The sequence below is a fragment of the Dromiciops gliroides genome, chromosome 2 (genome assembly GCF_019393635.1).
Source record: "Dromiciops gliroides isolate mDroGli1 chromosome 2, mDroGli1.pri, whole genome shotgun sequence".
Taxonomy (NCBI): domain Eukaryota; kingdom Metazoa; phylum Chordata; class Mammalia; order Microbiotheria; family Microbiotheriidae; genus Dromiciops; species Dromiciops gliroides.
This window is the reverse complement of record NC_057862.1, coordinates 43,503,301-43,529,530: the sequence shown is the minus strand read 5'-3', so window position 1 is coordinate 43,529,530 and position 26,230 is coordinate 43,503,301. Positions and strand designations below refer to the sequence as shown.

The window sequence follows — 26,230 nt, the reverse complement described above, 5'->3', positions numbered from 1 at the left end:
GCATTCAGAGCACATTCTCACTGCCCTATTGCCTGTTAGTCTGTGAGGAAAGGCTGATCGACAGGCCTGAAATAGAAAGCGGAACCTGGCAAGAAGTTGGGAAATCTGAGCAAATGTGATGGGCATAAATCACATGGGGCTTGCAGGGACCCTGGTGACCATGGTGTCCATACACTTCTTTTTCAGGTGAAGGACCTGAGGTCCAGAAGTGAAATTATACGCCTCAAGTCTTCCAACTAGTCAGTGTGCAGAACCAGAATTCGAACTCAGGTCAACTGCCTCCAAATCCCAATTCTACTATTTATTCCTGTGTGACTTTGGGTAAGTCACTTACCTTTTCTGGGCTTCAGTGTCCTTATCTATGTAACACCCTATTATAACAATTTGCTTTCTTTAATCCTAGGGGCCTATGTAATGAATCAACCCCACCCTGATACCTGTAAAATCAGAGGGTTAGCCTAGAATCTAGATAATCTCTAGTTCTAAATCCTATGAGCTTGTGCTATGAGATTCTGTGTCAGATACTACTGGGATAACCCTTCATTACCTCTAATGTTGGAGATGGAAAGTTCCCATTTCACTCTTGGTTCTTGCTCAAAAAGGCAGTTTCTTCTTATTTAAAAACATTCGAGTCAAACCAAGTCAATAAGCCCATATTAAGTACCCACTGTATGCCAGGCACTGAGCTAAATGCAAAATAATGTTCCTTAAAGCCTTTGGGTATAGAGGGATGCATGATATTTAGTGAAGTGGAGGGTGTGACAGAAATAGCTGGGAGTCAGGACCAGGGTTCAGTCTCCACTCTGTCACTCACCTGTTCTAGCTGGCTTACTTGCAGTTTTCAATCAACAAGCAAGTATTGACTGCCTACTAAGTGCCAAATGTCCTGGGCAATGCTGAGTATACAAATACAAAGAATGAAACACTGTCTCTTCACAAACAGCTCCCATTTTAATGGGGAAGACAAGCATCTATATGATTATTACATAGAATGTCATGTATCAGGAACAGCAAATGACCTCCCAGCCCTGATGAGAGGAGGCCACCAAGGAGCCTCAAATCCCTTGAGTCACCTCCATTAAAATGAAACCTAAAGGGGCAGCTAGGTGGTGCAGTGGATAAAGCATTGGTCCTGGAGTCAGGAGGACCTGAGTTCAAATCCGGTCTCAGACACTTAACACTTACTAGCTGTGTGACCCTGGGCAAGTCACTTAACCCCAATTGCCTCACTAAAAAAACAAAAAACAAAAAACAAAAAACAAACAAACAAAAAAATGAAACCTAAAGCCAAAGCCTTTTTTCTGGTAGGGAGTTTGAGGATCAGTTAGCTCCAGTTCTCCTCTCACACCCCCAGTGCCTGGTCCTGATTGACCCATGTAAGAACTCTCTAAAAGCCCATCTGGTTTGGGGCACCATTTTATCAAGGGCTCTAATGGACCTGACTTGCTTCCTTCTTCCTTGACCACTCCTTCTTATTAGTTTTCCCTCAATAAAGCTGTCTTGGTTCACTTTCACTTCACTAACTCATTTAAGTGCTTTTCTCTCTTGTGTTGCATCACATCTTAACCACACCAACTTTTGCATTAGAAACCTCAGCTATTGACCAGGTCTGGGATTAATGGTTTCCATGGCCATTTCTATACCACTTCTTCCTCAGCTACAGCTTAGGGGATACAATGCAAGAGCTGGACCACGGACTCTTTGTCCCAACATTAGTACCTCTTCCCTTCTCCTACACCTCAGCCCCAAACATACACCTCTTGGGATATTTCCCCAGGCATCCTAAGTGACATATAAGAGAGATTGTCCCCTTTCCTCACACTATACCAGGGAACCCTGAATCTCACATAAACTATATTAAGACAGCCATTTTGGCACATAAGAGAGTAAAAGGGAGTGATGTTTAATCAGAATGACAAAAGAGACAGGAACAAGATAGTGAGTGTCTGAGGAGAGATTTGAACTCAGGTGTTCCTGACTTCAGTACCCACTGCACTACCTAGCTGCCTGTAGGACGATAAAAGTAGCTGCTGCATGAAGTTTGGAGTGGAGAATGGACGGACTGCATTAAAGGAAACTATTTAGTAAGTATAACAATAATTTAGGTAAGAGGAGATGAGGACCCACACTGAGGTGGTGACTATAAATAAGGGGAGGGTGTAGTAGGGGTTAAAAGAATTATTATTTTGCACCTGATTAGATATCCTAATTGGGAAACAGTGAAGCTTTCAGCTGGTTACTGGAAGGATGGTGGTGCCCAGCTAAGAAACTTGAAAGTTTGGAGGAAGGAAAATATGGGGCTGGAGGTAAGGCTACAAGATATGTTTTGCACATGTTAAGTTTGAGAGGCCAGCTTAGTTGTGGAAATTCTTTCATTTGTATCTGAGGCTTGCTTAAAGCATGGCAAATGTGAGCCCTTGGGAAATATTCACCCATTTTGAGCTTTTCCCTAGAACTATCCTGTTCTCTCCCATACTCTCCCATACTTGTTCTCTCCCATAAATCAAACTTAAAAGATCCAGAGGTGTCAAGGAAATGTTAAAAAGAGAGGGAGAATGACACAGCAAGTTATTTCCCCCCCCCAAACAAAAACCGAATCTGACAGGGACCTAAATAAATAACTACAGGAACTGAAACTATTTCAAAATCATTATAACTGGAAAGAAAACACTGTGTTTGGACTTTTAAATATCATGGAGTCACCTTCCTCTAGGGGCTTGCCTTGGAGAGGTGAAGCCCTGAAGCCAGTTGTCTGTCCCAGGGTGTTCCTGGTGTACACAGTGGACCCCTTCCCAGTCCTGCTTTAATCAGTCCCTTCAGTTTCCTGCAATATGACTTTATTCCCCATCACTCATTTGAAGCTGCTCTTCTGGGTCACTGTTGACTTCCTAGGCCTTTTCTCACTGCCCTTTCTCTTTCATTAGTCTGTAGCTTCTGGTGCTTACTAAACTCCTCTCACTTAACATTCTCTCGTCGCTTCACTTTTGTGACTCTGCCCTCTCTTAGTTCTCCTCCCCCTTCTCTGACTGTTCCTCTTTCTTCTTTATTCGTTTATCGTTTATTATTTTGTGCCTCTTTCCTTTATCACAGGTGTTTCCCCAAAGCTCTGTCCTTGACCTATTCTTTCTTTTCAACCTTTGGCAGCCCCTAAAGGTCACCTCTACTTCCCAAACCATTATTTCCAGCTGTGATAATTTTAAAAAGTTTGGGTGATTTAATAATTTCATTAATAAGACCAGCACATTATTAATAAAAGGATGGTCATTTGGCCGTGTCTCTTAGATCAGAGACAATCATGGCAGTGGGCTGAGGCCTTATGTCTTCTTTTGGAAGAGAAGTGGCAGGTGAGCTATATTAAAACTAGGGGCTGAGAGTGAAGTCTTGTTACCGTTGGACAGAGAAAAGATCTCTGTACTCAGACCACCCCTAGCCTTGGGCTCTCTATTCAGAGAATGTATGCTCTACTCAAATCAGGGTGGGCTATTGAACAAGAGAGTTAGTCCAATCTCATTATCATCAATGTCCTTCAAGATAATGAACTTTTAAAAATCAGGACTTTAGAAGAAGGAAAGATTTCTGGGTCTCCCCAAATGATTGGATATTAATAATCATTTCTCTCACAAGCCCCAACCTCTTTCCTGAGTTCTGAACCTACATTTCTGTCAGCTGATTGGATAGCCTCACTTCCTCATCAGCACCTGAAAGTGAACATATCCAAAGCTGAGTGTGTCAAGGTTCCTCTAAAACCAATTCCTACTTTGACTTCCCAGTTTCTATTAATGGTACCTGGAGGCAGCGAGTTGTGTGTACTTTAGATATCAGTCATCTCTAATTCTTTCCTCTTTGTTATGTCTAATTTATAGCCAAGTGATGGTGTTTTTGCAACTGTAATAGTATCTCTTAGATTCATTCTCTCTGTTATCACTGTAGTATCTACCCCCATTTTATGCAACTGTGCACACACACAGATATCTGTATCTCTTTTTTTCTCATGTGTGTATGTATATTTATGCATATAATGCATGTATAATATATAGCACATGCATATGTACACCCAGCATAATATATACATTTGTGCCTATATGTATTGTGTAGGTGCATGTGTGTGCACATGCAGGCATGTGTATATATGTATGTGTGTATATATATGTGTGTATGTATGTATGTATTCCACTACAGGTTATTGCATTGGAGGAGATAGAGAGATGGATAGATGGATGGATGGATAGATGGATAGATAGATAGATATCCTCTACTGCAATAACCTATAATGGAGGAAAGAGGACTAAATGGATATGTTGAGACCAGAGTTCAAATCCTGCCTTTTACATTTGTTAATTATGTGACCTTGGTCAAGTCACTTCTCCCCTCCAAACCCAAATTTCCCAGAGCAAATAAGATCATAGTTCTATGTGTTTTGTAAACCTTAAAGTGTGATTTAAATGTTACCTACTATTCAACCTAACCATTCTCCTTGCTACTAATATTTCATTTAGGTGATGAATATATATTAAGCACCTACTATGTGCCAGGCACTGTGCCAAGTGCTGCAGATAACGAAAAGAGGCAAAAGACAGTCCCTGCCCTCAAGAAGCTCATACTCTAATGTAGGAGATGACATACAAACAAATATATACAAATTATATACAGGATAAGTAGGAAATAAATGAGGAAAGGCACTAGAATTAAGAGGGGTTAGGGAAAGCTTCCTGTAAAAGAAGGGATTTTAGTTGGGACTTAAAGGCTAAGGGAGCCATGGGCATAGATGAATAGGAAAAGCATTCTAGACATGGGGGGGGGGGACAAAATACCTGAAAAAATACCTGGAACCAAGAGATGGATGGAGGATCTTGTTCCAGGAAGAGCCAGGAGGCCAGTGTCACTGGCTTGAAGATATAGAGGGGAGTAAAGTATAAACAGATTAGAAAGGTATGAGGAGACTAGATTACGAAGGGCTTTGAATGCCAAACAGAGCATTTTGTATTTGATCCTGGAGGCTATAGGGAATCTTGGGAGTTTATTAAATAGCTGGGTGACCGAGTCCGACTTGTGCTTTAGAACAGTCACTTTGGTGTCTTCCAAACTAGCCCCCAATCCTATCTATCCTTTTACACTATTCCTGGATTCATTTCCCTTATTCCAAGGGTTGTAATGTGATCCCTCTAAGGAGGGCAATAGCAATAATCACAATGTAAATTTATATATGGTTCTTTACAGTTTACAAAATGATTTCACATGTTTTGTTATTTGATTCTCACAACAACTTGATGAGGTAGTCAGCACAAGTAATTTTTTTAGTTTATTTTGTTTCTAAAAGTTTTATTGCTACTTTTTTAAAAAAATCACAGTAATTTTCAAATATACACTTTCTTCCCTCTCTGCTACACCCAGCACATATTCCCTTGCAATGTGGTTGGGAAGGGGTGGTCAAAGATAGCTAAGAAATCACTAGGGTCTGGAGTAGGTGGAGCATTCCATCCCCACCAACCTCTCGCCCTCTTTATTTCCTTGCCCGCGCCCCGCCCCCCCCCCCCCCCCCCCCCCCCCCGCAGTTCTCCAACTTAAAGAATGAAGTATCTTTCCTTATCTCCTCCTAGGAACTTGGTATTTTGAATCATATGGTTTTCAGCTTTGTCTTGTAGTCATTATGTTCGTGCTTTTCTAATATTCTGATCAACTCGGTCTGCATTGGTTTCTATGAGTCATCACTCATGATTCTCTTTCTTACAGTGCACTGGCAGACCACTGCAGTCATATACCACAGTTTCCTCAGCCATTAGTCAAAATAATGTTATTCCCATTTTGCAGGTGAGGAAGTTGAGGTCCAGAGTCATTTATTCAGCTGGTGAGTAGCCAAGTTGGGATCTAAACCCAGAGTTCTGTGCAGAATCTATTTTGAGGGGAATAATCCTACCAGACTAATTTCTTTTCCTTTCCCCCTAATTTTCATTTCCTTAGCCAAGTTCCTGCCATGTAGAGGGTGTTTTGTAAATGCTCGTTTACTACTAAGCTGGTAAGTCAGGGGGAGTTCTGGAGATTAGAAGGGTCAAACTTGAGGGACCCCAGACAACCAAACTAGAGTAAAATGTGATCGGGAAGTGCTTAAGAAAATAAGTTTAAAAAATACAATACAGTATAGATAATGTTAATTTGTGGCTTTCTAGGTCAATATGTGGCCTGCAGTGACCCCTTTCCATCCGAATTTGGCACCATTGCGGTAGATTGTTCACTTGGATGTTATAAAAGTGTCTGATCCAGCATCTCATCCTGTTTCTGTGGACAACATGGATAGAGGTTGGCTAGATGATGGTACAGCTAGGTGAATTTTGATCTACGTGAAGTCCAGAATCTCTAAAGTAGTCATGAATGATTCCATGTCAACTTGGAAGGTTTTCAGTGGAGTGTCTCAGGGATTTGAGCTTGATCCTGTCCTGTTTTAACATTATTATCAGTGACTTATATAAGGGCATAGGGGTCATGTATCTCAAGTTTATAGATGGCGAAAGGGTGAGGGGCATGGATAGCACTGATAGCTAGGATTCAAAAAAAATCTTGACATATCAGAACATGATGAAGACTTGAGTTTGAATCCTGCCTCTGACACTTGGCTGTGTGGTCCTGGACAAGTCAGAATGCCTCTTCCTCCATTTCCCCACATGTCAAATGGGGAGAATAATCACAGGGTTATTAGGAAGATAAAATGTGATATACTATGTAAAGCATTTTGCAAACCTTAAATCACAAGCTCCATGGGTCAGCGGTAAGGTATAGCAGCCTATGAGCATGGAGCTGTGGAAAGAACACTAGGCTAAATGTCAGGAGATGAGGGATGTGGCTGTGCTAATACTCAGTTCTCCTGGAGAACCACTTAAGCTCTGGGACTCCATTTCCTCTTTTATAAGGTCATGGGGCAGAGTTGTACTGGGAAATCTCGAAGGTACTTTGTGACTCAAAAAAATCTATGATTCTGGAATTTTGCTAAAATTTCCCCTGTGGGCCTATTCTGCCGAACTTTCATTCCTCTCATAGTTTCAGGTCCCCAGAGAGTGATGTTCCATTTTTTTATCAAGGGGATGGGGTGAAGAGGGATGATGTCTTCAAATCTTTAGGCTGATGGGTTCATTTACTGGTCAAATTCTAGAAGTTATTATTAGAGGGATGTTTTTTTAAGCATTTACAAAGAATCAAGCAGTGATTGCAAAAGGCCACCATGGCTTCATCAAAGACAAGTTGTCATGTCAGGCTAACCCACTTCCTATCTCTTGAGAGGATTGTTGTTAGACTGATAGATCAGGGAAATGGCATAGCCGTGGTATGTTTGGATTTCAGGAAAGTATTTGTCAGTTTCTGGTGGACAAGATGGCAAGATTCCATCATCTTGATTTATTCCTAAATGCTGTGGTTGGCACCCACCATCACTTCCCCCACCAGGCCAATTTAGGATATGCCCACTCTATCTCTTTGATCAAGACAGTTTGCCCTTCCTACAACCTCAGGCTCACTTGACTTAGGAGGTCACCTAATTTCACAGAAGGCTTTCTGTTGGGTATTCTGCCTGCAGTTCTGTATTAATCCCTTAGCTAACTTCATATCACACCCTCTTTCATTTGAAGAGAATAGAAGATAAAAAAGAGTATCCAATTCTATTAAAGGTTTTTCCATTACCCAGAAAGTAGAATAATCTCATCCAAAAGTCTGGTCCCAACAATTATAAAGGACTTTACAGTGACCAAACCCACATAGGATGATTCAGTACCTGGGGAAGCCAGTTGTAGGTGGGGACTGACCCTGGAAAAACCAGTGGTCATGATTCTATGCTGTGTGGAAAATGTTGAAGGTGGACATGAATATGAAAGTGAATGAAAGATTGAATGAAAAAGCATTCATTAAGCAGCTTCTGTGTGCCAAGTACTATGCTAAACACTGGGGCATACAGATACACAAAGGAAAGAATGTCTCTGTCCTCTAGTAGCTAACATTCAAATAGAGAGTCTCTCTGTCTGTCTCTCCATATATATTACAACTATGTGTATATATTAGAATATCTCTAATACTCTAAAATAAAATATTCTACATATTCTAATATATAATGTTTATATTATGTATGTAATATATTCCCTCTACATGTTATGGGATATATGGGAGTAGTGTTCTGAGAAGAGCATTTTGATCTGGAAAATTACTAGGATGGTGAATGGTGCCATTTTTTTAGTAGATATGCACACTATAGGAGCCATGTTGGAGTTAATTTAATCATGGTACCAGAACTTGGGGTGGGGCAGGAATGGTTTGGGTGCCAAGATAGTTGGTAAGAAAAGGGTCAGAGATTAAGGAGAGAAGTATGACTGGGTTTTAAATAGCTCTGGTGAGGTACAAATAGGGTTCCATTGTGTAGTACTGATGCCCAATTTATAGGAAGGAATGGAACAGTTGATCTTTCAGGTTCCTCCAGTTATAATGCTCCATGGAGTACAGTTATCAAGGGATTTTGCCAGTGTTTACCGTTTTTTCTGGTTAGATTGCATCCTCCATACTTGAAATGCACTCCCTCTTCAACTTTCTTTGGCTCCAAGAATTCCTAGCTTCTTTTAAAGCTCAGCTCAAATGCCACCTCCTGCAGTCTTTCTTTATTAACACCTCCCCCCTCCCCCAAAGCTGCTAATGTTTATTTAGAAAATTTGCTGTGCATATATTTTATATGTAGTTATATGTGTGCATCTTGTTCATACTTTAAGTTCCTTGAGGGCAGAGTGTTTTACTTTTGTCTTTGTATCTGCAGTGCCTGGCACACAGTAGGTGCTTACTAAATGCTTATTGATTAATCTTTTTGATATTTGTTTTCTCCATAAAGGACAATCACTTGATTTCTCTTGGGGGAAGAGGCTAACCTAGAGGCTAAACTTCCTAAGCTTTTTCCCACTGAGGAGTTCTGACCTGACTCTTGCAGTCACTGGGAAGACATTTATGAAGTATTTACTGTATACCAGGGCACTATGATAAGTACTTGGGATACAAAGAAATGCAAAAACCAGAGTAGCTGTCTTCAAATACCTCTCATTCTAATGGAGCAGATAGCATACAGACAGTTATTCATACACAACATACACAAGAGATGGAAGACAATGTCACTTTCTATTGAATGTAACAGACAGCCATTGCTCCCCTGGACACCACAGCCTTGCAGTTATGTTTATATGCCCTTTTTGGTTTCTTGGCAGATTGACTCCTAGTCCCCCACAGAGCTGCTGGTCAGGATGGACGAAGAAATCCTGCCCAATTCGCATGTGCTCATCAGTGGCAGTAAATCCATTCTCAAGTAGGTGCTTCCTTCTTCCACTGGGGAGGAGTATTGGAATGGGAGGGTCATCAGTTCTCTCACCTTAATTGCTTTACTCCACTCATTGGGCACAGGTTGATTTAGACTTGATGTGCTGCTTCTTCTAACATTGACTAATCCTCAGAATTGTCTGTAAAGTTGAAGGAGGGATGATTAGGGTAGGAGACTGGGAGGCAGGAAGAAGAGCTGGGTTCATATTTTATCTCTGCAGCTTACTAACACTGTGATCTAGGGCCAGTCACTCAACCTCCTTGATGTTCACTTTCCTCATCTATAAAATGAGGAAGGGAGTGAAAGGTTTCATCTAGAACCCATTCAAGGTCCCTTCTAATCCTGACAGTTTATGATTCTCATAAGTATAGTATTCTCATAAGCATAATGACTCTCATGAAGTATAATAATACAAACATCATAACAACTATACCAATCTTCTCTGGTAAAACCTTTCAAGCGATTGCATCCACAGAATTGAGGAATCATGTGAGGAATGATCTGCTCCACTTAACTAACTGTTCTGGGTCTCAGTTTCCTCATCTGTAAAATGAGGGTGTTAACTTCACATATATTACCCTATGATCCTCTGGCTTTCTCTTTGCAAGGCAGGGCATCTGCAACCAAGGATATGGTGGCCAACTGCCCTGATTGTCCTTGGAGGGACCCTGAAGTGGGTGGGGATTCAGAGGGCCAGTCTGGGGTTGGGCCTAGGTAAGTAACCTTTAAACAGAGAAGTGCAAAGATGCTCACACTGCTTTCAGTGACCTTTTCTCTACTTACCATTTTACTCTGCTCAACCCTACCATTCCATCCCACCATTCTTAATTTTATCGTGCCCATAAATATGTTGCATATATACATGTACATGCCCACAGAGTCCTTTTTACTGGGAAAAAATATAGAAGTTAATAGTGTTTGGATAGGATTTAGATGGCATTTGTTCCCAACTTTAGAGACTATTTAGGTTAGAAATAGAAGTTTATAGAACGTTTAGGACTTTCTCAAAGTACTTCGCTCTGTTATTCCATATGATCCCATGAAGCATCAGGGCAAGTCTTGGTAGCCTCATTTTACAAATGCCCTCTATGGCACAGAAAACTTTAATTTCTCCAACAAATTATTTATGACCACTCTCCTCATCCCATAATTGTCACCTTCACGCCACAAGCCTAAATCTGTGTTTTCGCCCCAGCAGGTCCGAACTATTATCTCTGCTAAAAACGTACAATTGTTATCATGAAGGAAGAAACTTCCAGCTGAGACATCGAGAGGTAAGATTTTTGATTTAACATCGAATAAGGATTTGGGCTAAGGAAGCAGAGTTCCCCGGAGATAATCCAGTCACTGACTAAGGCCTTTCTTGGAGTGAGCTCCAAGCTGTGCTGTGGGAGAGAGTCTCCCCAGCTGGAGATCAGGGCCTGTGGTCAGTCTCATCATATGCTCCTTATCTCCTCCAATGTCACCACTATTATAAATTTTTTAGAAAAAAATCTGATGGGCTCATAGCATAATAAAGCTGTAATAAACCTTAGAAAATATTTACACCTGTGGTTTTTAAACTGGGGTCTGCAAATATGTGTGTATGTATATGTATGTATATATATGTATACATAAATGTGTGCATATGCACAAATATATGCATATAAGTGTGTTTATATATGTATACATACATATGTATTTTTTATAACTCTATTTTACTATAATTGGTTTCCTTTGTAATCTTATATGTTTTATTTTGTGCATTTAAAAACATGATTCTGAGAAGGGATCCAGAGGCCTCACTAGACTGCTAATGGGGTAAATGAAATAAAATAGGTTAAGAACCCCTATCTAGTCTTACTCTCTCATTTTCTCTGTAAGAATACTGAGCCATCAAAAGTTAGAAGGATACCCCCAAGAGCATGCCACCAGAGTTACAACACTGGTTTGCAAAGCTTTAAGAGTAGTTAAAATTATCTTGGAAAGAATATCCTTTGAGGGGAAGAGAGATCCCAAGAAGGAAACCTGCAGCTTGGGGAGGATGTTGGAAAGGAAGGGGTGGGGGGAGGGGGAAGGAGCCACAGTGACTCATATCTTTCTCTTAGAACCAGCTGATCTTACCCACTGCTTCTACCCTGCTGATTGCTATCCTGAGTCATTCCAATAGCCACCCTATTCCAACAACAATTACTGTTCTCCAACCTCCTCAAAATGTGGGGCCTAAGGGCAAGTGTTAGAATTTTTTTTTTCTTGAGGCAATTGGGGTTAAGTGACTTGCCCAGGGTCACACAGCTAGTAAGTGTTAAGTGTCTGAGGCCAGATTGGAACTCAGGTCCTCCTGACTCCAGGGCCGGTGCTCTATCCACTGCGCCACCTAGCTGCCCCAATTGTTAGAATTAAAAAAAAATATTGGGCACCTACTATCTGCAAAATGGTGTGTTAAATGCTAGACATTATGGTGATTAACAAAATATGGTTGCAGCCCTCAGCAAGCTTGCAGTCTAGAACAGGAATGCTTAGACTAGGGCATAAGGTCTAGATAAGGGGGGGTCTTCACTTTTTTTGTCTCATGGACCCCTTTGATAGTCTGGCGAAGCCTATGAATCCCTTCTCAGATTCATGGTTTGTTTATTACATTTATGATAGAAATAAATGTTACATATCTGTTTGAAATGAGCAAAAATAAAGATGATTTTTTTTACCCTATCCAAATTGATGGGCACCTTGATATCTATCCAGAGATCTGTAGTTCCTAATCATTAGACCTACAAAAAATAATAAAATAGGCTGTCTCATAAGATAATGATTTGACCATCACTGGAAGTATTCAAATAGAGTCCAGATGACACCTTGTCTGAGTTTTGTAGTTGCTTTCAATCTTTCCCAACATCAGGTTCTTTTCCAATGAGTCCCATATTCTCGTTATTTGACCAAAGTATTTAAGCTTCAGCTTTGGTATTTGACCTTCCAGTGAATAGCCTGAATTGATTTCTTTAAGTATTTAAAGTATTTCTTCAAGTATTGACTGATTTGACCTGCTTACTGACCAAGGGACTCACAAAAGTCTTGCCCAGCACCACAATTCGAAAGCATCAATTCTGCAGCACTTACCTTTTCTGATAGTCCAACTCTCAGTCATACATTACTACTGGGAAAACCATAGCTTTGACCATGCAGATCTTAAATTTTTTTTTTAGTTTGAGAGCAATGTTATTGAGTAGTCATCATTTTCAAAAAATCCCTAAGGATGGGGCAGCTAGGTGGCACAGTGGATAGAGCACTGGCTCTGGAGTCAGGAGGACCTGAATTCAAATCCGGCCTCAGACACTTGATACTTACTAGCTATGTGACCCTGGGCAAGTCACTTAACCCCAACTGCCTCACAAAAAAAATCCCTAGGGATGGCTAGAGTATAGTGCAAACTTGCAAAGCATATCTTGTAATCAGTTATTTAGTTAATTTGATCTAAACAGCTAGTTAAGTGGGTGAATAGGTAAAGATATCTTTATGGAAAGATACTAGTACAACATATGGTACAGCAAACAGCAGCTTTTCAGCAAAAGTTATGTTTCTTTGTGGGTAGATAGTCCCTATATGAGGCAAAAAAACAAGCAAATGTGATGTATTTCTGATTTCAATGAGTCCAAAAGTTTTTAATATAAAGGCATTCCTTTTTTTCTGTTTGGTTTTGCTTGCAGAATGAATAGGGCTTCTGCCTGTATTTTCCATTGATGGTTGGATAGTTTCATTGTGATTTTGTATTAATATGAAAGACAGCCAGAAGTCTAGTTTGACCAGAATGAAGTGTGCAGGAAGAGGAGTAATGTGTAATAAGTTTGTATAATGTGGTATTATGAAGGGTTATGAAGGCCTTTAAATGTCAAAGAAAGTAGTCAGTCAGTCAATAAACATTTATTAAGTGCCTAGCATGTTCAGGCACTGCGCTAAGTGCTGGGGAAGGTGAAAAGTGATGACATTGAACTAGGGTGGTGACTCTAAGTGGGGAGAAGGAGAGAAGATACAAGGGATGTTGGGGACGTTGTGGAATCAGACACAAGACTTAGCAACTGCCTGAATGTGTGAGGTGAGTGAAAGTGAGGAATTAGGGGCAACACCTGACTGCTTTAAAGTCTAGTGGATGAAGTCCTCGACAGAAACAAGAAAGGTCAGAAGAGGCAATGATTCAGGGGTGGGGGTAGATATATAAAAAGATCGGAGGCACCTCACAACCCATTCGTGCCTGCTTGTCCTGGGTGATTCACTCTGTGCCACCCAAAATGAAAGCAGGGAAGGAAGCAGGGCTCTTAGTCACTGGCCACTGCCCTTCAACCTATCCATTAAGGAGCACCTGCCTGGGTGGCAAGGTGATCTGGGCGAGAGAGTGAGTATTCTGGGCAAGGTGGGATGGGGGAATGTAAACTCCTTGAAAGTAAACAGCTTAGTTTTTCTACTGTATCCATAATACCCAACACATCACAAGATCAAAACCCTAAAGCTGGGAGGGACCCCATATGTGCACTTAACAACTTAATTAAGTGGTACAATCTAATTAGGGCTGAGTGGTGCAGTGCATAGAATTCCAGGCATGGAGTCAGGAAGACTCTTATTCCTGAGTTCAAATCTGGCCTCAGACACTTACTAGCTGTGTGACCCTGGGCAAGTCACTTTACCCTGCTTGCCTCAGTTTCCTCATCTGTAAAATGAGCTGGGAAAGGAAATAGCAAACCACTCCAGTATTTTTTCTTTTTCTTTTTTCTTTTCTTTTTTTTTTTGGCAGGGCAATGAGGGTTAATTGATTTGCCCAGGGTCACACAGCTAGTAAGTGTCAAGTGTCTGAGGTCGGATTTGAACTCAGGTCCTCCTAAATCCAGTGCTGGTGCTTTATGCACTGTGCCATCTAGCTGCCCACCACTCCAGTATTTTTGCCAAGAAATCCCCCCAAACAGGGTCCCAAAGAATTGGACATGACTTAAATGACTGAACAACAAAATAATCTAATTGAGGAACATCAAATTTATTTGTATACTGAAGCCCTCAAGAGCAACATTCCTTGGTGAACCTTCCCACCCAGCCTTCTTCTCAGGGCCAAGTAGCTGTAGCCTGGTTTCCTATCTATCAGTGCCTTCTCCCCATATACTTAGTTCTTTGAGAACATTTACAGGATCCTTCCTAACCTTCCTCAAACATAAAATGTTCTCTTTCCTCACTCCCTTTAAAATATGTGTCTAGGCTCACTGTCTGAATAATAATAAATTCAGAAATGAGTGGCAGTAAATGCTGTCCCCTGAGGAATGTGAGTTGTGAACCACAGAATCCCTTTATATACCAGGGGGTGAGTTGGGGGCTGAGCTTTTCTGAGGTGACTTGATTTCATGGCTGTATTGTTATGAGGCCTGACAAGGCCTCGAGGCTGTTTCCTATACAGCATTAGCTCTCCATCTCCCTGAATCTACCCCCAAAATAACTCTAACTCTGTTTCTCCCTCTCCCTCTTCCTCTCCTCCCTCCTCTATCTCTCTGTTTCATTCTCTGTCTCTGTCTGTCTCTGTCTTTCTCTGTCTCTGTCTCTCTGTCTTTCCTTCTCTCTCTCTCTGTCTCTGTCTCTGTCTCTCTGTCTGTCTCTCTCCTCCTCTTTCCCTCTCCCTCCTCCCCCACCCCAGTCTCTCCCTCTCTTTCCCCTATTCTCCCAATTTCTTTTCTGATCTTGTGTTGCCTTCTCTGGGAAAACAGCCGGTATCTGGTTTTGTGTCACACAATCAAAACAAAGACTGTGAGAACTGGAAAGTACCCCGCACCAACCCTCTCATTTTATAGCAAGCTCAAACTCACAGAAGATGAGGGATTTACTTGCCCCAAAAGTACTGGATACAGCTACTACCAAATTACAAGAGGGATTTTTCAGTTTGGAGTGTGAGCATTTACACCTTGGAAATCAGCAAACACTGCAAATGAGCACTTGATTTATTGTTTTGGTGATTGTCTAGATTTAAGAAAGTGATGGAGAAAATGGTATAACGCAGAGTAGAGTTTAAAAGTGTATTGTGAGTACCCCACCACACATAGTTTGGAGAGACAGTCAGCCTTTATGAGTACACCCTTGGCCCAGATCTATAGTAGAGAGATAGGGAGACTTCCTGGATTGGGAAATGGGGGGGGGAGGGGCACTGGAGGGGCAGTTCTCCATAAACTGATGCTTCAGCTCTTTTTACTTGTCCTTTTTTTTTAAATCCATTATTTAAATCTATTATTTCATCAGCATAGGCTACTCCCTGAGTGGAACCTTCTCCTACTGTTGCATATCAGTAACCCAGCAATTTATGTGCAATTTAGTCTCACAAAGTTCCCCTGGGCACTGAGAGGTTAAGCCATTTGCCTTGGGTCACACAGCTAATCCGTTAATTTGGACAAATGTCTTCTTGACTCTAAGACTGTCTATCCGTGTTCCCTCTCTTAATTTATTTGTTGGGGCAGCTAGGTAGCTTAGTGGATAAAGCACCAGCCCTGGATTCAGGAGGACCTAAGTTCAAATTTGGCCTCAGACACTTGACACTTACTAGCTGTGTGACCCTGGGCAAGTCACTTACCTCTCATTGCCCTGCCCCGCCCCCCAAAATAAAATTGTTGTTCAGTCATTTCAGTCGTGTCTGACTCCTTTGTGAGGCCATTTGGAGTTTTTGGCAAAGATACTGGAGTGGTTTGCCGTTTCCTTCTCCAGCTCATTTTACAGATGAGAAAACAGGCAAACAGGGTGAAGTGACTTGCCTTACTGCTTCTAAATGTCAGAAGCCAGATTTGAATTCAGGAAGAGGAGTCTCCATACTCCAGGCCCATTACTCTATGTACTGAGCCACCTAGCTACCCTCTTAATGTATATTTACTATCAATTATTAATTTATTTACTTATCACTGAAAGACTATAGCAAAAACTTCATTAACTAATTTATTTAGGAGTGGGGAGTTGAAAGGGAATGAAAGGAAACTGAGCACTGGACTCTGGAGTTGGGAGGACCACATTAAAATCCTACCAAAGACAAAGCCTAACCGTGTGATCCTGGGTCAATCATGTAACCTTTCTTAGCCTCACTTTTCTCATCTATAAAATGAAGATAATAGTACTGACCTCATGGGGTTGTGGGCACTGAATGGGCAAAGATGTGTAAAGCCCTTTGCAAATCTTAAAGTTCTATATAAATGCTACCCATTATTATAACATAGTTAAATGGCTCTTAATCTTTATCTCAACTCTTTTGGTATTCTGATGAAGCCTTTGGCCTTCTATTAATAATGTTGTTGGTTTTTTTAATTATTTTGCAGGGCAATGAGGGTTAAGTGACTTGCTCAGGGTCACACAGCTAGTAAATGTCAAGTGTCTGAGGTCGGATTTGAACTCAGGTCCTCTTGAATCCAGGGCCAGTGCTTTATCCACTATGCCACCTAGCTGCCCCCATGTTTTTTAAATAATATTTTTATTTAAAGTTTTTAGTTCCAAAATCTATCCCTTCTTCTCTCCCTCCCCTACCCCACCCCAGGTGGTAAGCAATCAGACATAGGCTATATTATGTGCAATTATATAAAACATTACCATTTACTAATAATGTTTTTAAATAAATAAAATATTATCTGTGGGACTATAAAGGAAACCAATTATATTGAAAGGCATATATATGTGTATATATATATATATGTCTATACACATATATGTGTGTGTATATAGTACACACAAACATACACATATGTATATATGTGTGTATATAGGTATATGTGTGTGTGTATATATGTTCTTTTTTTAAATGAATTTTATAGAGCCCAGGTGACAATCCTCTGCTTGGCAATTTCTCATTTCCTTTTCTGAGGGTTAGTTTTATCACTAAGTCGGGGTGTGATGTGAAGACCGATTCCTTGTCTGAAATTTGAAAATAACCCATCACAGGCTGGAAAGGGGTTGTTAGAGATGACAAGGACAAAAGCCCTTTGCTTGTTAATACCACTTTCTGTCTTTCATTTTTCTTCGAAAAATCAATAGGCCCACAAAACGAGTCCTCATGCTTTCCCTAGTTAATGGATTTTAAGCATCTGTCCCTTGCCAACTCCTAGAATTAAGGGGATATGAGCCCTGACAGGCAGCCAGATTGCTCAGTGGCTCCCCTGTCCCCAGACATAGCAATAACCACAAGGAAGGTAAGAGACCAAGCAGTGGTCTAGCCTGAGAAGGGCCTTCTGCTTCCTTAGCCTGCCACCTGCTGGCCTCAGACCTACTCTGTCACTGTGCTGGATGAGAGCAACACACATATTGACTTCAGTACATGAGCTACTTCCTCTCCTTTTCCCTGTTCTTATGCGAACAGCAACAGTAACAATTAATAATAATAATAATAATATAAAAGATGCTATAATTATTAATAATGATAGTGTAGCCACAAGGCATGGCATGTTGGCTACAATGATACATCGAAAGCTTGCCTTCTTTACTAAACCAACAGTGGGGAAAAAAAGTCTAAATTTAACAAATGCAGACCTCACAATAGCCAGAAGAATCCAACCCGTGAACCATGGTGGAAGCCGGCCATTATGTATCAAACTGCCAGCTTTGGTCACCTGCACAGAACACTGATCGATAGGAACTTAAGAACATTTTAAATAGTGTCGTTGTTCCAAATACTCATCTCCAGACTACATGGAGGAAACTGCTTTGGAAATAAAGGGACCTAGCAGAAGACAAAAAACATGCAGGAAGAGGATGAGATGCTTAGCATCCATGGTGTCCTGTCTGCTACTGGCATAGTACCAAGGATCCCTTTGACATTTTAGATGAATAAAATTGAATGTGTAGACTTACAAAGGAAACCAAGAATTAGTGAAAATAAACATAATTTTTGTCCCATGCAAGTTCATGGACCCCCTATCCATGGACATTTTTGTGGGGCGGGTCATTAGACCCCCCCAGTTAAGAACCCCTCATATAGATGCTGGATGAATTCTAGATAGCCATTGTAGGGAGGTTCTCTCTGTATTGAAGATTCCAAAAGAACATGATCATATACACACCTTTGGTATGTGACCTATGCACCACAGTATTTCTTTAACCCCATTCCTCAGGCAACAGAGAGCAATTCATGAACATCAAATCAATGACTAATTGAAATTTAGGTCAGGAAGGAAGGTTAGAGATCATATTTCTCCCCTTTCTTCTTGTGGGTGAGGGGTGGGGGTGGGGAAGACACAGCCATTGTTCAGCTTCTCCGAGCAAAGGCAGAGAGCAGAGAGCAGACGTCTCAGAGGTCAGCATATGCCCCGGGAGCTGAGTCTAATGCCTCACTCCACTATCAGGCCACATGATGATTCCATTTCATTGGTTAATCGTCACAGCACATTAACAACGATGCTAATTTTCATGCTCAGTAGCTAGCCTTGACCTAGTTAAAAAAAGGGGGGGGGGAATTATGGAAGATTGTAGACTTAGTATGATTCAATAATGTGACATGGCTGCTAAAAAGACAACGGTAATTAAGGGAAGTAGAGTTGGGGGAGGGAGGGAATGGGGAGCATAACCCCACTCTACTCTGCTGTGGTCAGACCACATTTGGATTATTGTGTCCAGTTCTCGGTGCTCCATTTTATATGGTCATGGGCAAGCTGCAACGTTCTCAAAGGAGGACAGCCAGATGGATAAGGGAACTCTGAACCATGTTACATGAAAGTTGTTTGAAGAACTCACAGTTATGGGGGAAGGGGGAGCTGGCAGAGTGGGACAGGCCTAAGGGGCATAGGATGGTTGTCTGTATACATCTGCATGATTGTTATGTGGAAGTTGGGTCAGATTCATTCTTTGTGGCTCCAGAGGACAGATTTGGGGCCAATGGATAGAGATTTGCTGGAAGACATATTTCCATTTAGGATAAGAAAAGGAATATTACTATAATAAATTATTGAGGAACATGAGAGGAAGTATGGTCCAGGAAGCCTTGGATTTGGGTCCTACCTCTGACTGTGAGCTCCTTTAGAGCAAGGATGGGAGCTATCATTTTCCTTTTTGAATTCCCAGCATTTAGCATGTTACTTGGGACATAGTAGATTCTTTTTTGTTTGTTTGTTTGCAGGGCAATTGGGGTTAAGTGACTTGCCCAGGGTCACACAGCTAGTAAGTGTCAAGTGTCTGAGGTCAGATTTGAACTCAGGTCCTCCTGAATCCAGAGCTGGTGTTTTATCCACTGTGCCACCTAGCTGCCTCACATAGTAGATTGTGTGTGTGTGTGTGTGGGGGGCAATTGGGGTTAAGTGACTTGCCCAGGGTCACACAGCTAGTAAGTATCAAGTGTCTGAGGTCAGATTTGACCTCAGGTCCTCCTGAATTCAGAGCTGGTGCTCTATCCACTGTACCACCTAGCTGCCCCCCAAATAGTAGATTCTTAATAATTATTTATTGACTGACTAATACATACTGCTTATATATGGTCCATTAACCTCTCAGTGGTCTAGGTCAGTCATCTCAAATATAAATGGGAGCCAGCATATTGACTTAGAAAATGACAAATTAGCATTATCTCTGTTTTCTTGCATTTTTATTTATTTTGCTAAATATTTCCCAATTATATCTTAATCTGGTTTGGCCTGCACTCAGCAGTGTTGGGGTCCTGGGGTGCATGTTTGACCCTTCTATTCTAGGCAGCTCTCTGAGACTATAAGTTGCAGAGCATGTGCCAACCTGCCTTGGTAGACAGGAGATGTGTTCATCCAGGAGCTTCCTATACCAGTAAAATCATGGGTTCAGCCCCTATTTCTATCCTTAAGAAAAGACTTTCTAACAAGTAGAACTGTCTTAAAAATGGGATGGGTTATCTCACTAGTTGTGTTTATTTTATTTATCTATTTATTTATTTTTTTTGCAGGGCAATTGGGGTTAAGTGACTTACCCAGGGTCACACAGCTAGTAAGTGTTAAGTGTCTGAGGCCAGATTTGAACTCAGGTATGCTTGAATCCAGGGCCGGTGCTCTATCCACTGCACCACCTAGCTGCCCCGCACTAGTTGTGTTTAAATAGAGGACAGAGAACCTGTGATGGGCAGTATTTATTGTTGAAGGGAATTCTTGCTTGAGGGAGGGATAAGACACTACATGACCCCTGAAGTCCCTTCCTTTCCTTGGTTTACATACTTCTGCATAATATTCCATCTATGGAGAGGATATAGACTGATGTTGGGTAGGCTAGAATAAGAGGAAGGAACTTTCTTTTTCCTCATTCCCTTTCATATCCTTTCCCCAAGTCTCAATGAGATTCCTTTGAATGCAAGTTCCAGGACATTGAACAAGGTGTCAGTAAAAGCAATTATTGAAAAGATGCTTTACTTTCAAACCTGATCTCAGTATTCACTCATGCCTGCAACAGGTGTCTAATGCAGTGTGCTCAGCTCTAGGCCAGGGGATAAAGGCTAGAGCTATGATTTCATTAGTATCAGGAACTTTGTGAATGAAGAATGAATTGCCCCTACCAGGGCAGGTTGGCATGTTCTCTATAGATGATAATCTCTCAGGGCTCAGGGCAATTCTTGTTTTTTGGTTTTTGGTTTTTGGTTTTTGTGAGGCAATTGGGGTTAAGTGACTTGCCCAGGGTCACACAGCTAGTAAGTGTTAAGTGTCTGAGGCTGGATTTGAACTCAGGTATTCCTGACTCCAGGACCGGTGCTCTATCCGCTGTGCCACCTAGCTGCCCCCTCAGGGCAATTCTTTAAGACCAAGTCTCTTTCCCAAGGTCTCACAGCAAGCATGTGTCAGGACTGAGACTTGAACCTGGGTCTTCCTGATTTTGAGTCCAGTTCTTGATCCACTAAAACCACATTTCTTCTCCTGGGAGAGAGAGATCAGTGGAAATAAGACATGAACCCTGGTTCCCAAAGGTTCCCATTGTTCCCTTAGTTCTCACAAGTCTCTTCTCAGGGGAATTCCCTCCCATAATTAGGGAACCTAATAACCAGAGAGGGAAAATCTTCTGGTGCTCGATATAACGACGGATTCACCTATTATTGGTGACCATTAGAACAGTTATTCTGTATTGTTCCAATTTTAGTATACGTGCTTCGGAAGCGAGAACAGAACAGTTATTTCCAAGAGGCCAACCTGGCAACGTTAGGAATACTAATCACTGGGTCAGAGTATAGGAATAGAATTCAGTAACTATGAAATGTTGGGGAGTTATCAGATTTGTGGTCTATGCCCAACTCCCTTCAAGGCTTAGCTCAAGTACCATCTCCTTTATGAGGCCTTCCCTGATTCCCTCAGCTGTTATTGCCTGACCCACCCCCGGTAATCATTGTGCTTTTGTTTGTATCATATATGTATATGTGTAGGTATATACACATGTATATATGTATGTATATGCCTATTTATGTGTGTATATATGTATACATATATTTCCCAATTACATTTTAATCTGGTTCAGACAGCACTCACAGGGGCAGCTAGATGGCGCGGTGGATAAAGCACCGGCCTTGGATTCAGGAGTACCTGAGTTCAAATCTGGCCTCAGACATTTGACACTTGCTAGCTGTGTGACCCTGGGCAAGTCACTTAACCCCCATTGCCCAGCCAAAAAAAAAAAAAAAACAGACAGAACTCAGCAGTGTTGGGGGCCTGGGTTGCATGTTTGACCCCTCCATTCTAGGCAGCTCTCTGTATACATATCTATACATGTGTGTATATATATATATATATACATACATACATACATACATACACATATAAAGATATATCTTTATATGTGAGCTTGTATCATCTTAGTAGAATGTTAACTCCTATCTCACTTCTGTATTTCTCTCTCCAGTGCCTGACAGAGTACTTCTCACATAGTAAGTGCTAACTAAATGCTTACCAATTGACTAATTGCCAAGTGTATGCTCTAATTTGATTTATTTTTAGAGCTCCTCAGTAATGTTTTGGAATTTTTTAAAAAATAGTTCACAGCATTTAAATCCATTGGGAATGTCTATTATTTTGCCTTCAGCTATACCTGGACTACATTTCTCTTTTTACCTCCTAGATTTATTAATATTATCGTCAAGACTTTTTGTTGGTACCATAACTATGTTAATCTGTATGATCATACAACTTCTATAAGGCCCCACATTTTATTTGGATCTTTGGATAAAGCCAAAGAGATGTGGTTTGACCAGTCCAAGAGACACTGTCCCTTCCCTCTTGAACTCCTCATCTGGCATGGGTCCATTAACACAACCTAAGATGGTGTCACCTGGCTGTTCTGTTTTGAGTCTCAAGTTTTAAGCCTCAGTTTCCCCATTTATTAGACACAAGAATTATTTGTAGTATGGTTGCAACACTTAAGATGTATTGTTACTGTTGTCATTTATCCAATTAGAAAGTCTATCCTACCTACTTCAAGTGCTTGATGAAAACAAAAGCATGTAGCTCTTAATGGAAAAATTCTCCCATTAACATGCATTAGGACTGGGAGACAATAGGAAAGCAAAGACAGGATATGTTGCCTTCTCTTCAAGATAAGAAACTGATGATGCAGGAAAACACCACAACAGAAAGCTATTTTACAGAAGACTTTATTTGTGGGGTCACAGTTCATAAATGATTGGGAGATATGAGTTCAAAGACCGGGGTCTTCTACCCTGGTGGGGACTGCTGGAATACTCCAGGGCAGTGTTCACAGTGGAGGGCTGAGTTATTCTCTCCCAAGCCTTGCTCCACTCACTGGACAGTTTTGTCAGGGGACTCCCCGGGACCTTTGCTTCATAGGCTCTGACTCGGCGGGTGACCCTGGACTTTCCCATTTCACTCTGTTTATGTAGAGATGAAGGGTCAGTGGATAAGCCAGTCCTCCTCAGGGAATCCTTTCTGCTCTGTCGCTTTGGTTGGGATTCTCCAAAAAGCCAGTCTAGGGGGTCGATGTTGTTGCCCAGAGTCAATGCAGGCTGCTGGCCACTGAAGCAGGCAGTGATGTCCTGAAGGGATGAGTTTGGGCTTGACATCTCACTGTGTGAAGCCGCAGCCACATCATTGAAGGTCTTTCCTCTGAGCCTGCATGGTTTTCGTGGCCTGTTGCAGGGCAGGCGGTGTGCCCCATCAAGCACAGAAGTGGGCTGGGCTAGTTGACAAATGGACTTCACATAGTCGTCAAGGCTCTGTGATGAGAGAAGATCACTTTTCAGCTCATCTTTGGCCTGAGTGCCTCCTAGCATCATCATCTCGGAGGTCTCACTTATGGTTGGCAGGAGGGCCACTGAAATCAGAAGCCTGGACCTCATACCTTGATATAAAAAGAAAGAAAATCAACCTATTAGTTGTGAAAATAGTCCATAAGGTATCCCTGAGGAAAATTGTAAACAATTTTCATTATCATTTGCCATTTCAAAGGTCTCAGTTGCAAACCAATGACCCTAACAACCTTCTCTGTTAGGAGACATGAAAGGTGAGCAAAGAGGATGCTGAATTTAGCACAGCTTTCTTACACTAGCTAGACCTGAATGGTCTTTTTTAGTAGATAATAATAAGAGCATACACACACACACACACACACATACATATATATTTGCATATAACTTTTTGATTACCAAAATGCATTGCATTGCATATATTATCTCCTTTAATTCTCTCAGCAATGCTGTGAGGTAGGTGCTACTGTTATCCCTGTTTCACAGATCAGGAAACTGAGGCATATATATTAAGTGACTTACCATTGCCATGCAACTAGCTAGTGTCAGAGCTGGGATTTGGATTCAGCTCTTCCTGACTCTGAGCCCAGAATTCTCTCCTATACCTCAACTACTTTTGAGTCCTGCCTCAGACACTTAGCTATGAGAACCTGGACAAGTCACTTTATGGCCTCTAAGGACCCTATCTAGCTCTCAGTCTATGATCCTTATTGTAGTCAACCCCGTGCCTATTTAGAATAAAAAACATAGAACTAGCTTCCTCTTTCCCTTTTGTGAAGCTAGACTGCTTGCAGGCCCAGAGAGGCAGATAGCTGTTCCCACTTTCTGTAGGACCTGAGCCAGGCTTTGGATGCCAAGGTTCTCTCCATGCTATAATCAGAACACAAGAGTATTGAAGACAAACTTCAAACACATGTCTTTCAATGCCTTTCACTGTCATTACCCTGCTATTGAAACTTACCTAGCTACTCTACCTGCTCTGTTGAGACCATTAAAAGTAATTTTTAATACATTTATTCAAAAGAAAACAAAACATGCCCACGATTGCACCCCCAAACTGAGGTGTTACAGCATATCCTCTCACCTGCAGTTGCAGAGACTGGGCTGTGAGGCTCTGCTGAACCGATGGTTTCCTAAGAACCGAAAGGGAATCCTCTTCCCTGGCTGGGCTGGGCCAGGCACCAAGAGAGCAGAGAGCAGAGGGCCAAGGTCCCTATGGGGTCCAAGTGCCAAGGGCTGGGAGCTGCCTGCTGCCTGCTGGCCGAGAAGCTGTCTGATCAATCTGGGCAGCCCAGCAGCCTCTTATACCATCCCCTGGTCATAGATAACTGTCAGCTGTGGTCTAAAAATAGCAACCCTCAGGAAGGCTCTCAGAGGAAAAACAGCCTGGAACTGGGCTGGGTTTGGTCCTTTCACTAACCTCCCAGTAAATGTTTGTCTTTCAGATTCATTTCCCCAATGATTCAGCCATTGTTTATCTTACAGTAATGTTGGGGGGGGGGCAAGAGAAGGCTGTACTCTGTGGGCCCTTGGCACATGGCTTGTGCACAGGCTGCCTCAGCCCTAATAGAGCAAAGGGCTCGGGAAAGCTTTTCCGCTGTAGGCTAAAAACTGATTTCCATTGTTCCCATGTACTGCTTTCCCACAGAAACAAAACTATTCTAGGGCAGGTTTCCAAGCCAAGCCCCGCTTCACCCTGCACCTGTCAGGTGGTTGGGTGACACAGGCCTTGGAGCTAGCCGCAGGGTGCATGCCCGCATGGATGTCAGGACAGGGCAGCAGTTCCAGTTTGGGTTGGGAAAGACCACTTTCCTGGAATCAGTTCTTATGGGTTTTTTGTTTTTGTTTTTTTGTTTGTTTGTTTTTTGTTCTTTTTTAGTGAGGCAATTGGGGTTAAGTGACTTATCTAGGGTCACCCAGCTAGTAAGTGTTAAGTGTCTGAGGCTGGATTTGAACTCAGGTACTCCTGACTCCAGGGTTGGTGCTCTATCCACTGCACCACCTAGCTGCTCCATCACTTCTTATTTTTAAAGATGGTTTGGATGATTTTTTCTCAACTCAAGTTTCTCCTTCTGAACTTGTTGCTCTTTCCCTCAAAATCTGCATTTCACAAATTAGAGATTGAGCAGTTTCTGAGTCAGAAGGTACTTCAGAGGGAAGGGAACAAGCATGTATTAAGTACCTACTGTGTGATAGGCACTGTGCTGAGAGTACTCTATAAATATGATTTTATTTGATCTCTACACTAACCCTGAGCGATAGGTATGATGATTAATTTCACAGCTGAGGAAATTGAGGCAGAGATTAAGTTGTGTCATTTGAAACATTGGGGGGGAAGCCTGTCTCTGTTCTAAGTTATTGGGGACTTTATCTGGAGTTTCTAATATATTGCTACTTATAAATTAGAGGCTATTGTATCAGTTTTTGGCAGCAAGCATTTATTATTCATTTGACCCCAGAATAGAATCTGAGGACCAGGGTGGGGGCCGGGGCTGGGAAGAGCCAGCCCCAGGTTAGGGTAAGTCAGTATCAGGTACAGGTGCAGCAAGAAAGCAAAGAGAGAACCTGACCCCCCTCTTCCCAAGGATTTTAATTGTCTCTCAGGTAGAGGCAGGTTGCTGCACATTGATTCAAGCCAATTAGCCAGTATCATTCAATTTAATTGATTGATATAACTTGAGGGGTCACCAAGGTGGGTAAACTTCCTTTAGGAAGTTAGAAAAGCCAATCTGCATTCCTTTTGCATGTCT

The 26,230-nt window shown here is 41.7% G+C and overlaps 2 protein-coding genes across 5 annotated transcripts in view; one reads left to right on the top strand and one right to left on the bottom strand.

The window, feature by feature from the left end:
- RASSF4 (Ras association domain family member 4) overlaps positions 1-26,230 on the top strand; it is an 86,931-nt gene that overhangs the window by 24,689 nt on the left and 36,012 nt on the right. For 2 of the 4 annotated variants that reach the window (XM_043989176.1, XM_043989173.1), the window contains exons 2-4: positions 187-321; positions 9,219-9,316; positions 10,527-10,602. In XM_043989176.1, the coding sequence (XP_043845111.1) occupies positions 9,255-9,316; positions 10,527-10,602 (138 nt within the window). In that variant the 5' untranslated portion in view covers positions 187-321; positions 9,219-9,254. Of the gene's footprint in view, positions 1-186; positions 322-5,808; positions 5,846-9,218; positions 9,317-10,526; positions 10,603-26,230 lie in introns of all 4 variants that reach the window. The other 2 variants (XM_043989174.1, XM_043989175.1) reach the window with 2 other exon arrangements.
- On the bottom strand, positions 22,856-24,760 carry DEPP1 (DEPP1 autophagy regulator). Its single transcript, XM_043989177.1, has 2 exons — positions 24,565-24,760; positions 22,856-23,575 (listed from the first exon to the last, which is right to left on the bottom strand). The coding sequence occupies exon 2, from the start codon at positions 23,571-23,573 to the stop codon at positions 22,884-22,886; it is 690 nt and encodes a 229-aa protein (XP_043845112.1). The 5' UTR covers positions 23,574-23,575; positions 24,565-24,760; the 3' UTR covers positions 22,856-22,883.